Source organism: Scyliorhinus torazame, chromosome 2 (genome assembly GCF_047496885.1).
Source record: "Scyliorhinus torazame isolate Kashiwa2021f chromosome 2, sScyTor2.1, whole genome shotgun sequence".
In the NCBI taxonomy this organism is placed as follows: domain Eukaryota; kingdom Metazoa; phylum Chordata; class Chondrichthyes; order Carcharhiniformes; family Scyliorhinidae; genus Scyliorhinus; species Scyliorhinus torazame.
Window position 1 is genome coordinate 149443082 of NC_092708.1, and position 14344 is coordinate 149457425.

At 52.4% G+C, this 14344-nt stretch overlaps 1 protein-coding gene across 1 annotated transcript in view; it reads left to right on the top strand.

Moving 5' to 3' along the window:
• ankar (ankyrin and armadillo repeat containing) overlaps positions 1-14344 on the top strand; it is a 397884-nt gene that overhangs the window by 370495 nt on the left and 13045 nt on the right. Inside the window, exons 21-22 of the mRNA XM_072494724.1 lie at positions 1480-1676; positions 4804-4853. Of these exons, the coding sequence (XP_072350825.1) occupies positions 1480-1676; positions 4804-4853 (247 nt within the window). The remainder of the gene's footprint in view (positions 1-1479; positions 1677-4803; positions 4854-14344) is intronic.

Sequence of the window (14344 nt, forward strand, 5' to 3'; positions counted from 1 at the left end):
ATACTGTCGTATTGGGTGCTCTGCTACATAGACGAACCAACACGGTTGCAGGTGGTACAACTCTGTTTTATTACTATCAATAACAACATCTGTAAACTTGTTACTGTGGTTTGTTCATTATGCTTTAACCTGTGGACCCAGCCCTAACACTATCTTGGAGAGGCACTCAGCACATGATGAATGTCTGAGTGGCTTGCTGTGAGCTCTGTGCCCTGAGCTGTCTCCTGCTGGAATGAGCGGGAACTGTTGTGTTCCCCATTTTATAGTGCGTGTGCCCTTGCTTGTGATTGGCTGTGATGTTGCGCGTGTGTTGATTGGTCCGTTGATCTGTCCATCAGTGTGTATGTGTGTTTGCACCATGATGTTTATCTGAATACCATGACACATACCGGAAGAAAAGAAAAGGGAAAACCGGTAGGAAGCAAAATGCAGGGGACCACAATGGCCACTGCAAACACGAAGGAAGGATGGAAGAAAAAGGGGAAACTGTGATGTAGCTATTTAAATAGTCGAAGCTGAGCAGAGTCCCTGTGGCCTTCACCTGAATACAATCTACCCAGATGAGGGGAGGGGCTAATCCACATTCTCACCCCCCCCCCCCCCCCACCCCACCCTTTCCTAGGACTCCTGGGATATAAGTACCCCAGTCCCAGCTGTGGGCTGGGTGCGGCAGACCTTTTGGGTGTAGGAGTGTACAGTAATCTGAATAAAACCAAACTTTAACTGTTCAATTGTTTTTAAATATTAGCACACTCTTATCTAAAATTGCCACTTAATTCCATGCATATATTTTCATCATAAAATTTGGAGTCATTGTAAATAATTTTCCCATTTGATCTATAACTTTTAGATTATATAGAAAACCACTAATGTTGTGAGCCACGAATAATTTAATTTTCTATTTTTACTACTGAAACGTGATTTCATCCCAGCTCTGATAAGAAGCTCCCCCGCCACACAGTAAAATAAATCTGTTTGGTTGGATTTCTGTTCCTGTTGTTCAGTTTAAAGCCCCCAACTAGATTTAATTCTCCATGAGACCTTTGAAAGAATAGGCAGCAAGAAAAATAGATTTCAAAAGTCACTGTTTTGAGCGTGGAATTGGAGCAGTCAGTATAATGCTCGTAGTAGGCACAAAACGATTTGATGTAATACGACTACAATAATGAAATGCTTAAAATGATCAGTGGTTCCAAGGTTTTAAAAAGCATTACATTCTACACCAATATACCCCATTTCAATGAATATAAAATGCAACTTTATTTTTATATTTGTTCATGGGACAGCATTTATTGCTCATCCCTAATTGCCTTTGAAAGGGCAGTTAAAAGTCAACCAAATTGCTACTGTGATTCTGGAGTCCCATGTAGGTCAGACCTGGTAAGGGTGGCAGATTTCTTTTGATAAAAGACTTTAGTGAACCAGATAGGTTTTTTACAAGAATCAACAATTACTACAATCAACAATTGGTTGTTTCAGGTTCGTGATTCGTGTGCTACAGCCTTGGGATACTTAAGTTTTAATCCAACTGGCCATCGTCGGCTGCTGGTGGAGTGTAGGAATCAACCAGAATTATATGAACTTTTAATAGATAACATATGCAACGATGGCAAAATCAGTAAGGAGTTTACAGCTGAATTCGAAGTGCAAAGATCAATTGGCCTGCCATCAGAAAGGTATGAAGACGAGTATCCCGGACTTGGACTCGCATCAGTTGAGTTTGGGTGGGGGATTTTAACATGGTCACAGATCCGAGCTTGGACAGGTTGAATCCCAAGTCGGCGAGGGTGTCGGCAGTGGCAAAGGAGCTGAAGGGGTTTATGGAGCGCATGGGGGGGCAATGTATTAGTATGGGGAGAAGGCAAGTAAGATGTTGGCCCATCAGTTGAGAAAGCAAGAGGCGGCGAGGGAGATTGGCAGAGTTGGGGATGGACCCAGAGGGGGTGCATGTGGTGTTTGAGGCGTTTTATAGAAGGCTATATGAATCTGAGCACCCTACAGGGGAGGGGGCGATGCGGTGGATCCTGGGTGGGTTGGAGTTTTCCAAAGTAGAGGAGGGGCTGGTTCAGGGACTGAGGGCCCCAATTGGGCTGAGGTAGGTGATGGAGAGTACAGGGCTGATGGAGAAGAGAAGGCCCTGGGGCCAGACAGGTTCCCGATAGTGTTCTATAAAAGGTTTGGGGTGGTCCTGGGGCACTACTGGTGACTGCGTATAAATGAAACAAGGGAGAGGGGGAACTCCCCCCTACTTTGTCGCAGGTTTCCATCTCCCTGATTTTTAAAGATGGATAAGGTTCCGGATCAGTTTGGTCATACAGCCCAATATCATTATTGAACCTGGACGCCAAGTTATTGGCAAAGTTGTTGGCATCGCGAATTGAGGACTGGGTCCCGCAGGTGATAGACGAAGATCAAACGGGTTTTGTGAAGGGGAGGCAGTGATACCTTTGGAGCGGAAGGAGGTGGAGGTAGTGGTGGCAATGGACGTGGAGAATGCGCTTGATCGAGTGGGCATATTTGCTGGAGGTGTTGGTGTGATTCGGGCATGGGTTTGTGGATTGAGTCCAGCTGTTATAAAAGGCGCCAGTCGCGAGTGTGTAGATGAACCAAATGAGTTTGGGGTACTTCGTCGTGCATCGTGGGATGAGGCAGCGGTGTCCACTCTCCCCATTGCTGTTCGCCTTGGCAATAGAGCTGCTGGCAATGACACTTGGGTTCGGCAAGGGACTGGAGAGGGATTGAGCAGGAGGGCATCGAGCACAGGGCCTCATTGTATGCGGACGGCCTACTGCTGTATATTTTGGACCAACTGGGCAAGTATTGGAGGCATCATGGGGATCCTGGAGGAGTTTGGCAGGTTCTCGGGATAGAAGTTGAATATGGGACAAAAATGAGGTGTTCCCGATTGAGACTAGAGGGCAGGAAAGGAGGCTAGGGGAGTTAGTGTTTTAGAGTGGTGGGGGCGCGCTTTAGATATTTGGCTATCCAGGCAACGTGGAGTTGGGTGTAGTTGCATAAGCTGAACCTGGCCCGATTGGTGAAGCAGATAAGGGTGGTCTTTAAGAGGTGGGATGTGCTGGCAAGGCAGGTGCAGACAGTAAAAATGACGGTGCTGCCAAGGATTCTGTTTTGTGTTTCAAAGCCTCCAAATCTTTGTCCCTAAGTCATTTTTTAAGAAGGTCAATGGGCTTACCTCTGGATTTTTGTGGGCAGGGAAGACTCCGTGGGACAGGAGGTCTTTCTTGGGATGAGGTGGGGAGGGGGCTGGCCCTTCCGAATATAATGAATTACTACTGGGCAGCGAATATCGTTATGGTTAGGAAGTGGGCCATGGGGGAGGGGTCGGTGTGGAGACGGATGAAGGCGACATCATGCAAGGGTATATGTTTAAGGGCTTTGTTGTTGGCGTCTCTGCCATTTTCGTGGCCAGGCACTCTATGAGCCCAGTGGTGGTGTCGGCCCTAAGGGTGTGGGTGCAGTGGCGGCAGCATCTGGGACCGGAGGGCACCTCGGTGTGGGCACAAATCTGCGATAACTATGGGTTTGCACCGGCGGAGGTTGGATTCAAGGTTTTGGGGGTGGCAGCAGGCAGGGATTGAGCGCTTTGGCGATCTGTTTATAGGGGGAAAATTTGCGAAGTTGTAGGACCTGGAGGAAGTATATGAGTTGCCCAGGGGGAATGGTTTTAGGTACCTACAGGTTCAGGACTTTGTAAGGAGGGAGGTGCAATCCTTTCCTGGGCTCTCGCTCTTGGGGTTGCAGGACAAGGTGCTGTCAAAGAACGAAATAGGGGAGGGGAAGGTGCAAGGTGTCTATAAGGAGTTGATGGAGTGGGTGGGAACCCCGGTGGATGACATTAAGTGTAGGTGAGAAGAGGAGCTGGATGGGGAGGTGGGGCCAAGATGTGGACGGAGGCCTTGCAGAGGGTGAACTCGTCCTCGTTGTGTGCAAGGCTGAGCCTCATCCAGTTTAAAGTGGTACATAGGGCTCATATGATGGTGGCAAGCATGAGTTGGTCCTTTGAGTGGATGGAGAATAGGTGTGGGCAGTGCAGTGCGAATCACGTCCACATGTTCTGGGCGTGTCCAAGATTGAGGGGGGTTCTGACAGGGATTCTCGGACATGATGTCCAAGGTTCTGGATGTGGAGGTGGTTCCGCATCCAGAGGTGGCAATATTTGGGCTGTCGGAACACCCAGGATTCCAGGGGATGAGAAACGCCTTTGCCGCCCTGATAGCCCAGAGACAGATCTTGCTCGTGTGGCAGGACTCTGAGCCGCCGAAAGCAGAGGTGTAGGTGAGTGACCTGGCGGAATTCCTGCGGTTGGAGGAGGTTAAGTTCACCTTGAGGGGGGCGGCGGTTGGGTTCACCTGGAGGTGGAAGCCGTTTATTGATTTCTTTACGGAGGTTTGAAAGGTCAGCAAAGGGGAGATTAAGGGGGTTAAAATAGGGAAGGCGGGATGTGAGGAGGGGTTGGCTGCAGGGGGAGTGGGTGTTGGTTGTTTATTGAGTTGTTGGTTTGGTCTTCTAAATCTGTTTGTATATATGAAAATGCCTTGAATAAAAATATTTTTCTGAAAAATAATGCAAATTCTGCAAATGTTCTGAAACATAGGATGGGATTTTTCGGTCCCGTCATGGCGGGGTCAACAGTGGGAGATTCAGCAGCCCAGCTATAAATCCATTGAAATTCAGTGGAACTTGATGATTCCAGCGGCAGGCAGGTCCAGGAAAATCTCACCCTTTGCTTAGCTGACTCTAACAAGCTCATAATTAACTGTTTTTGTTTTTTATTTAAACCAGACTGGATATAAGTAAAGGCCAGCTGACCGTGGTCAGACCAGACAAGAAAGGTAAATTACTTGAATGCATAAATTTAACAACGATTTCAATAAGCTAACTCACATATCTACTGAAATCGTAGGAAACATATTGCGTATCCCAAAATGGGAACAGCACAGGAGGCCATTCAAGCTGTCATGTCTGTACTGGCTCTCCAAAGGAACAATGCACCTACTTAGAACATAGAACATAGAACATAGAAAATACAGCACAGAACAGGCCCTTTGGCCCACGATGTTGTGCCGAACTTTTGTCCTAGATTAAGATCAAATCAATCTACACCCCAGCATTCTACCGTAATCCATGTACCTATCCAATAGCCGCTTGAAGGTCCCTAATGTTTCTGACTCAACTACTTCACAGGCACTGGATTCCATGCCCCCACTACTCTGGGTAAAGAACCTACCTCTGACATTCCCCCTATATCTTCCACCTTTCACCTTAAATTTATGTCCCCTTGTAATGGTTTGTTCCACCCGGGGAAAAAGTCTCTGACTGTCTACCTACTGCTCCCAGATTCTGCACATTCTTCAGATAATAATCCAGTTACCTCTTGAATTGAATCTGCCTCCAACACACTCTCTCTGTACATTCCAAATCGTAATCACTCACTACATGCAGCATATTTTCCTCTTGTGGCCAAATATCTTTTATCTGTGCCCTCTAGTTCTCAACCTTTCCACCAATGGGAACAGTTTCTCCCTATCTACTGTCCAGACCCCTCATGATTTTGCATACCTTGATCGAGTCTCCTCCCAAACATCTCTTCTCGGAGGAAAACTGTTCCAATTTCTCCAGTCTGAAGTTCCTCATCCCTAAACCATTCTTGTTATCATGGACAGTGGAAGGAGGCAAACGGAACTCCTTTATTCTTCTCACTGCCCGTAAGCAGATATTTTATTAATTTTTGAAACAGGAGATGGTGGGTTACTGCAAACCCTGCATGTGACATCAATTTTAAAGTGACTGACACCAAATTCTCTTCAGGGTTAATTCAGAGGTATTGTTTATTCATACATTTAAACCCATGACAGGCTGGGAGATAATCATTGCATAAAAGCAAATTACTGAATGCTGGAATCTGAAATGAAATGAAATGAAAATCGCTTATTGTCACAAGTAGGCTTCAAATGAAGTTACTGTGAAAAGCCCCTAGTCGCCACATTCCGGTGCCTGTTCGGGGAGGCTGTTATGGGAATCGAACCGTGCTGCTGGCCTGCCTTGGTGTGCTTTCAAAGCCAGCGATTTAGCCCTGTGCATCTGGCCTCGAAATGTTAGCTCTTTCTCTCCCTACAGATGCTGCCAGACCTGCTAAGATTTTCCAGCATTTTCTCCTTGCTTTCAAATAATCATTGCAACTGCATACACGCAAGCAGGAGATAGGAATGAAAATAATTTTGCAACTAGGAATAACTTAACACAAAAAAACCCAAAGATATCGATATTAATTCACATGAATGTTAGAGTCCAGTGAGGGTTTGTTTATATTGGAGAAAAAGTTCAGAAGGGTTGAGTTAACTGAAAGCTGGAGTTGCAGAATTTCTTTAAAGTTGGTAATGGCACAAGATGATATTGGTATACAGAGACGTGGTACGCTCTACAAGTGATGGCAGGAATCGTCCGAACAACCAGGCTTTGAAGCAGTTTAGACTTGAGGCAAGTCTCAACCTTGAGTCCTGCTTTAGTGTTGACAGGCTGGATGTTAAACAGCAGGCTGCCTTGGGAGTCCAGGAATGTAAAATTTAAGCTTTCCAAAGACCAAGGTTTGGGTTATGTGATGGTGCCCCTTATTGAGTGGGGTTCAGGTTCAATTAGTTTTTATGTCTCTGGTCCAAATCCATTCTTCACCTTAGGACAAAGGTAGTGGTTATTAGTTTCTGCAGGTGTAACAAGTTCAATTTCCCTCTCTTTGTTATAAGGCTGGGCTGGGAAGACTGGCCGTCTGCTGTTGTGTGTAATGGATCCACACAATGATAGGTGTGAAATACCACAAGGATGAGGGTTGAGTTTTGTTCTGTAATTACTACTGAAAGTTTTCAGCACTGTAGCCAACTTGGAAATCATGTAACCTGCAGTAGCCATGTATTTGGTCCAGCAAAGTCCATTTTTAAATAAGCAGAAAGCAAGATTTGATTTAGATAGTTTATGATCTCTTTCATGTATTTTGGACATGACTGTAAATCCTTTGTGCTCTTTTTCTAATACCTTCTCGTCCTCTCTAAATTGTGATTCCCCAGAACTGTTGCCATACTCAGTTGAGGCTGAACCACATGCTTAATATAACTTCCTTTCTTTTGTGCTCAATTACCCTATTAATAAAGCCAAGATTTCTGAATGCTTTATTAACCACACTCTCAACCTGTGCTGCTACCTTGTGTGATTTATGCACATGTACACCCAGATCCCTTTTTTCCTGTAGCCCTTTAGAATTGTACCCTCTATTTTATATTGTCTGAGTTCTTATACCAAAATGAATTACTTTCCATCTCTTGTCTATGTACTTTTGAAGTACTATACTTCAAAGTTTTTTTTATTGTTCGCAAATTTTCACGTTGTGCCCTCAGCACAAATATGTATGATGTGTTAGGCAGGTAGGTTCGATGTGGACTGCACTCGATGCAGGGAAGCTAGAAACAGACGTCTGACACTGGAGAAGATCCAACACTGTTTTATTCAACGATAGAACTGATATACATATTCAGCTGTGGGTCGACACTGACTGGAGACCTTGTAGTAGCCTGACCAGACTTACTAGCTACCGCATGGTGTTTGCACTTGCTAGCTCGTGGACTCTGACTGTCTCAGTGGCTGGGTCCCGAGATAGCGGGAAACCTAGTGCCCTCTGGCTTTATCGTGGTAGTGTCCTGTCTGGTGATTGGCTGCACTGTGTTGTGTGCTTACTGGTCATCCTGTGTGTCAATCACTGCCTGTCTGCATCTCATTATATACATGAGTGGATATTGTGACATCTCCCCTTTGTTTTTAGATAAATAAATGCTAAGGTGTGCATGCGTGTATATATATATATATGCCTGACTATATACAAAAGGTGTCTAAATGAACATATATACATAGAAAGGTGTCGATGGTGCAGATACATGGCAAACAAAACAATATTTACAGAGGTTAAATCGATGAAGTCACAAAATGTACAAAAGTTCAGTCTACAGATTCAGTCTTTGCGGTGGGCGACGAATTCTTGTCGATAGCCGCAGAGGTGGATCAGGAGCCGCCTGCACGTGGATAGGCAGGATCGCTGCCATCGCAGTGGTCGCATGGGCCGGCAGGATTGCTGGTAGATCGGTGGCCTCGTGGCAGGGTACGTCCGGAGGAAGCATCGTAGGCAGCGGGGCACTTCAGTCAGGTAGCGGGCGTGGAACTCTTCGCAGTGCCCGTCTGTTGCGCCGTAGCAGGGAGCCATCAGCCATGCAGACAAGGAACGATCTTGGGGCCACTTGTTTGATCACAACAGCTGTGGCTGACCAGCCGCCCTCAGGCAACTGGACACGAACATGATCAGTTGGGGCCAGCTCGGGTAGATCCGTGGCATGAGCATCGTATGTGGCCTTCTGTTGGGCCCATGACTGCTGCATTTTCTGTAAGACCGTGAGGTGATCAAGGTCTGGAACATGGATGGCTGGAACTGTGGTCCTCAGAGTGCAATTCATGAGCAGCTGCGCTGGAGACAACCCAGTGGACAGTGGGGTTGCCCTGTATGCCAGCATCGCCAGGTTGAAGTCGGAGCCTGAGTCTGCAGCTTTGCACAGCAACCGCTTTACAATATGGACCCCTTTCTCGGCCTTCCCGTTTGACTGCGGGTAGTGGAGACTGGAGGTTACATGACAGAATTTGTAGGATTGTGCAAAATCAGACCATTCCTGGCTGTTAAAGCAAGGACCGTTGTCGCTCATTACCGTGAGCGGAATCCCATGCCTGGCGAACGTTTCTTTGCAGACTTTGATTACCGCCTTCGATGTGAGGTCGGACAGTTTCACCACTTCTGGGTAACTGGAGAAGTAGTCAACCAGGAGTACTCAGTCACGCCCCTTGGCGTGGAAAAGGTCTACACCTACTTTGGACCACGGAGAGGTCACGATCTCGTGCTGTTGCAGTGTTTCCTTGGGTTGAGCTGGTTGAAACTTCTGACAGGTAGGGCAGTTGAGAACTGTGTCGGCAATGTCCTGGCTGATGCCCGGCCAATAAACCGCCTCCTGAGCTCTGCGTCGGCATTTCTCGACCCCAAGGTGACCCTCATGGAGTTGACCCAGCACCAACATGGTCTGAGGAATTACGATCCTGTCGAGTTTCAGAAGGATTCCCTCCACCACCGTCAGGTCGTCTTTTACGTTATAGAACTGGGGACATTGTCCCTTCTGCCAGCCATTGGTAAGGTGCTGCATCACACGCTGCAGCAGAGGATCCTTGGCCGTCTCCTCACGAATTTGGACCACCCATTCGTCAGAGGCCGGAAGGTTGGTGGCACACAACTGCACTTGCGCTTCTATGTGGCAGATGAAGTCACTTTGTTCACACGGTGTGGTAATAGACCTGGATAGGGCATCTGCAACGATCAGCTCTTTGCCTGGCATGTAGACAAGTTCGACGTAGCTGAAGAAGAATTCGCTGTAACCGAGGTGTCATGTCATTTAAATCCTTCTGGATTATATGGGCTAGAGGCCTGTGGTCCGTTTCTACCGTGAATTTTGGCAGGCCGTAAACATAGTCGTGAAACTTGACTATCCCTGTCAGGAGGCCCAGAAACTCCTTCTCAATCTGAGCGTACCGTTGCTCAGTGGGTGTCATGGCCCTGGAGGCATATGCCACTGGAGCCCAGGACGAGGAGTCATCTCGCTGAAGAAGCACCGCCCCAATGCCGTCCTGGCTTGCATCAGTTGATATCTTGGTTTCCTTGGTTGGGTCGAAGATCGCTAGAACCGGGGCTGTGGTGAGCTTTGCTTTCAGCTCACGCCATTCCCCTTCATGCGTGGGCAGCCACTGGAATTCCGTCGACTTCTTGACGAGATGGCGGAGGGCCGTGGTGTGGGATGGCATGGGCAAAATTCTCCGTTATCGGCGCAAAGTCTGCCGATCGGCGCAAAAAACGGCGCAAATCTGACTTGCGTCACGTCGGAAAAATGGTTCAAAAGTCTCCAGCCCGAAATGGGCTAGCAGCGACGTGACGGGATCCGCGCTTGCGCACGTGACGGCTCATAAGGCCGCGGTGCTCCCCCCCACCCGACCGGAACACCCGACTGGATGGCTGGCCGCCGCTCAGCCCCGAGGTTCCAGTCACGGGATGTGGAGGTGCTCCTGGATGCAGTGGAGCAGAGGAGGGACGCCCTGTATCCCGGGCACGGCTGCAGAGTTGCCCCACGCCACAGCCGGCGTCTGTGGAGGGAGGTGGCAGAGGCCGTCACCGCTGCGGCCCTGACACCACGGACAGGCACCCAGTGCCACAAGAAGGTGAACGACCTCGTCAGAGCAGGCAGGGTGAGCCTCCCCCCCCCACCCTGCCCGATATCCATATCCCCCCTCCCCCATAACCCCCATAACCCCCTCCCCCATATCCCCCCTCCCCCATATCCCCCTCCCCCATATCCCCCCTCCCCCATATCCCCAAGTGAATCCAGCCCTAACCTTAACCTCTGCAATGCACGCGCAACCGATGGCGTGCATTCATATACCTGCCTAACACTGTTGCCTTTTATCCCTGCCAGCCCCCCCACCCCCCCCCCCCCCCCCCCCCGCCACAGGAGAAGCGCGCACACAACAATAGGGAGCATGTGAGGACTGGAGGAGGCCCCGCTGATGAGAGGCCACTGACCGAACATGAGGAAAGGGCCCTGGAACTGGCTGGCGGACCTTAGGACCGGGAGGTTGCTGATGCAGAGGTCGGGGGCATACTAGCAAGTGAGCCACCGACAGCCCGTCCCCATATCCCCCCACCCCCATATCCCCCCTACCCCATATCACCTGATCACTGCCTGCGTGTCTAACCATGCATGCTTCATTGTGTATCGCAGGAGCAAACGTCGAGGCACCCATCCCCGCAGATGCAGACCGCCTGCAGGATGCCCCTCTGAGGCCACGGGAGACGGAGAGACCCGGACCCACCGGCATGCGACGCCCGCAGGATGCCCCTCGCACACCACGGGAGACGGAGAGACCCGGACCCTCCGGCATGCGACGCCCGCAGGATGCCCCTCGCACACCACGGGAGACGGAGAGACCCGGACCCTCCGGCATGCGACGCCCGCAGGATGCCCCTCGCACACCACGGGAGACGGAGAGACCCGGACCCTCCGGCATGCGACGCCTGCAGGATGCCCCTCGCACACCACGGGAGACGGAGAGACCCGGACCCTCCGGCATGCGACGCCCGCAGGATGCCCCTCGCACACCACGGGAGACGGAGAGACCTGGAGCAACAGGGAGACGACACCCCCATCACGTGCGGGTGCGACGACGCAGGCGTGTGCCACCCAGCGACGAGGGGGGCAGCCACAGGCCCCCGTCACATCCGAGCCAGGACACCACTACCCAGGTCACCACTACCCAGGACACCACTACCCAGGACACCACTACCCAGGACACACCTACCCGGGACAGCACGACCCAGGACACCCCTACCCGGGACAGCACTACCCAGGAAGACGAAATACCGGACAGTGACTCAGAGTGGATGTGTGGAGACGAACCCCCACCCCAAAGTGCCATGAACTCAGAGTGGCACGAAAAGCACGACACAACGCCACTGCTGTCACCAACACCCTCCACCATCGCAGAAACACTCACCTCAGTTGGGCACTTTAGTGATGAGGCGTCTGGTACACTCACTGGTGCGCACAACACAGCCGTCCCGGTACAGCAGGTGGAGGTAGGTGCAGCAGAGGGGCCGGGCGGTCGGAGGGCAGCCCAGCCCAAGCGAACATCTGCTGCCCAGATGGATCCCGGGTTCCTGGAGTTTCCACACCCACACATAGATCCGATGCAACCACCGACCCGGAGACGAGCGAAGAGGGTGACGGCCGGCTTGCGGCGGCTGCAGTCACAGGTGGAGGAGTCCACCCGCGTCCAGGAGCTGGAAGTGCTGCCGGTCATGCGTGCCACCCAGGCCGACACCGCACGGGTGGCGTCCGCGGTGGAGGCAATGGGTGCGACTGTGTCAGACATGGGGAACGGTTTGCGAGGCCTGGGGCTTTCCGTGCAGGCGGCGTCTGTGGCCCAGGACATGGCTGCCCTCTCACAGGAGGCCATGAGCCAGTGCCAGCGCCAGATGGCAGAGGTGCTCAACACCATGGCCCAGTCTCAGCAGGCCATAGCCCAGTCTCTGCAGGCCATGGCCCAGTCTCTGCAGGCCATCGCTGAGGGCATCGGCGCCAGTGGCCATGTGCGAGCCGGCGTCGCACTGTCACAGACAGGGTTTGCCAACCCCCTGGGCTCCATGGCTGCAAACCTGCAGACCCCTGTCGATACCAGCACGGGCCTCCAGGACTGGCAGCGCCAGATGCCGGGGGGTCGTCGGATGGCCAGTCCGTTCGCATCCCCCACCCATGTAGAGGCCTGGGGGCCATCGGGCACCCCGAGGGAGGAGGAGGTGGTGTGGTTCGTCCCGGGTCCCGCTGTAGGGGAGGTCCCGGTACACCGCGACACCTCGGACTCCCCCCCTTCCGTCCCAGGTGCATCGGGTGGGCAACGGGCAGGACAGGCTGGCAGCTCGCCATCCCAGTCACCCGGGCCGCAGCCTGGCCCATCTAGGCCAGGACGCCCCAGGAAATGGCCGCCATAGGGATCCAGTGTCAGAGGGCAGGAATCACAGGAGTCCACCTCCAGTTCTGCTGTACCGTCTGGGGAACCACGTAGACGTAGTCAAAGGGCCCGTAAGGCCAAACAATTAGACACTGAGTAAGTTGGCATGGGTGCAGGGCACAGATGAGTTTTAGGGGCTAGGGCACGTGCATGAACTCGTTTGGTTATTAAAGTCAATGTTACACCTCAGAAGCTGCCTTTGTGCTCTGTCCAAAGCGTGCGGGGGTGGCATGTACGTTGAGCGCAAGTGTGTGTGTGTGAGGGGTGGTCTTACCTCAGTCCCAGGTGAGTCTGCCCCCTTCCCCCTGGGCCGCCATCAACATCCCCCCGGGCAGAGGACGGGACCGTGCGCTGCAGTGTCACAGCCGCATGCAGGGATGGTCCGGGTGGATGGTGGTACTGTGGCCATGGGTCAGACATAGTCCAACGATGTGGAGCCAGGAGCTCACCGCAGGGCGGGTTGTCATCATCCTCCATGGCCTGCAATAGACACGCGTCCACCCGCAACTGTGTGAGCCCGGCCGTTGTGCCGCAGGTGGATCGGCAATGGGGGGGGGGGGGGGGTGTGCATGCGGGTGGGGTGGGTGGGGTTGGGGAGGGGGGTGAGGGTGCTGGGTGGGTGGATGGGTGGGGAGTGTGGGTGGTCGGCTGTTGCCATGGTGTGCGGTCTGTGGCCATACTACCCGATTCCCACGCCCATCTAGTCAGTGAAGCGGGCGGCTATCAGTCTGTCCCGTGCCCGCTGGGCCAGCCGGTAACGGTGGACAGCCACCCGCCTGTGTCTAGCCCGTCTGCCCTGACCATTGCCCCCATCCCCCTCATCTGGGGAGGACTGCGCCTCTTCCTGCTGCTCCTCCACTCCGCCCTCCTCTGCCTGCGACACATCGCCCCTCTGTTGGGCTATGTTGTGCAGGATGCAGCACACCACAATGATGCGGCCGACCCTATCTGACCGATACTGGAGGGCGCCCCCAGATAGGTCCAGGCACCTGAAACGCATCTTCAGCACGCCAAAGCACCTCTCTATCACTCCCCTTGTCGCTACATGGGCATCATTGTAGCGGTCCTCCGCCTCATTGCGTGGCCTCCGTACAGGCGTCATCAGCCACGATCGCAATGGGTAGCCCCTGTCGCCCAGCAACCAGCCCCTCAGCCGGGGATGGCGTCCCTCGTACATGCCGGGGATGGATGACCGCGACAACACGTATGAGTCGTGTACACTGCCTGGGTAACGGGCGCAGACTTGCAGGATCATCATACAGTGGTCGCAGACCACCTGTATGTTCATCGAATCGGTCTCCTTCCTATTGGTGAACACGGCCCTGTTATCTGCAGGTGGCCGCACGGCGACATTCATCCCATCGATCGCGCCCTGGACCATGGGGAACCCGGCCACGGCAGAGAAGCCCACGGCCCGGGCATCTTGGCTGGCCCGGTCCACAGGGAAGCAGATGTAGCGGTGCGCCATGGCATATAGGGCATCTGTCACTGCCCGGATGCACCGATGCACCGATGTCTGCGATATGCCGGACAGGTCCCTACTTGGTGCCTGGAATGACCCCGTTGCATAAAAGTTCAGGGCAACCGTAACCTTGACGGACACGGGGAGAGGGTGTCCCCCGCCAGTGCCACGCGGTGACAGGTGTGCCAGCAGGTGGCAGATGTGTGCCACGGTTTCCCGCCTCATCCGGAG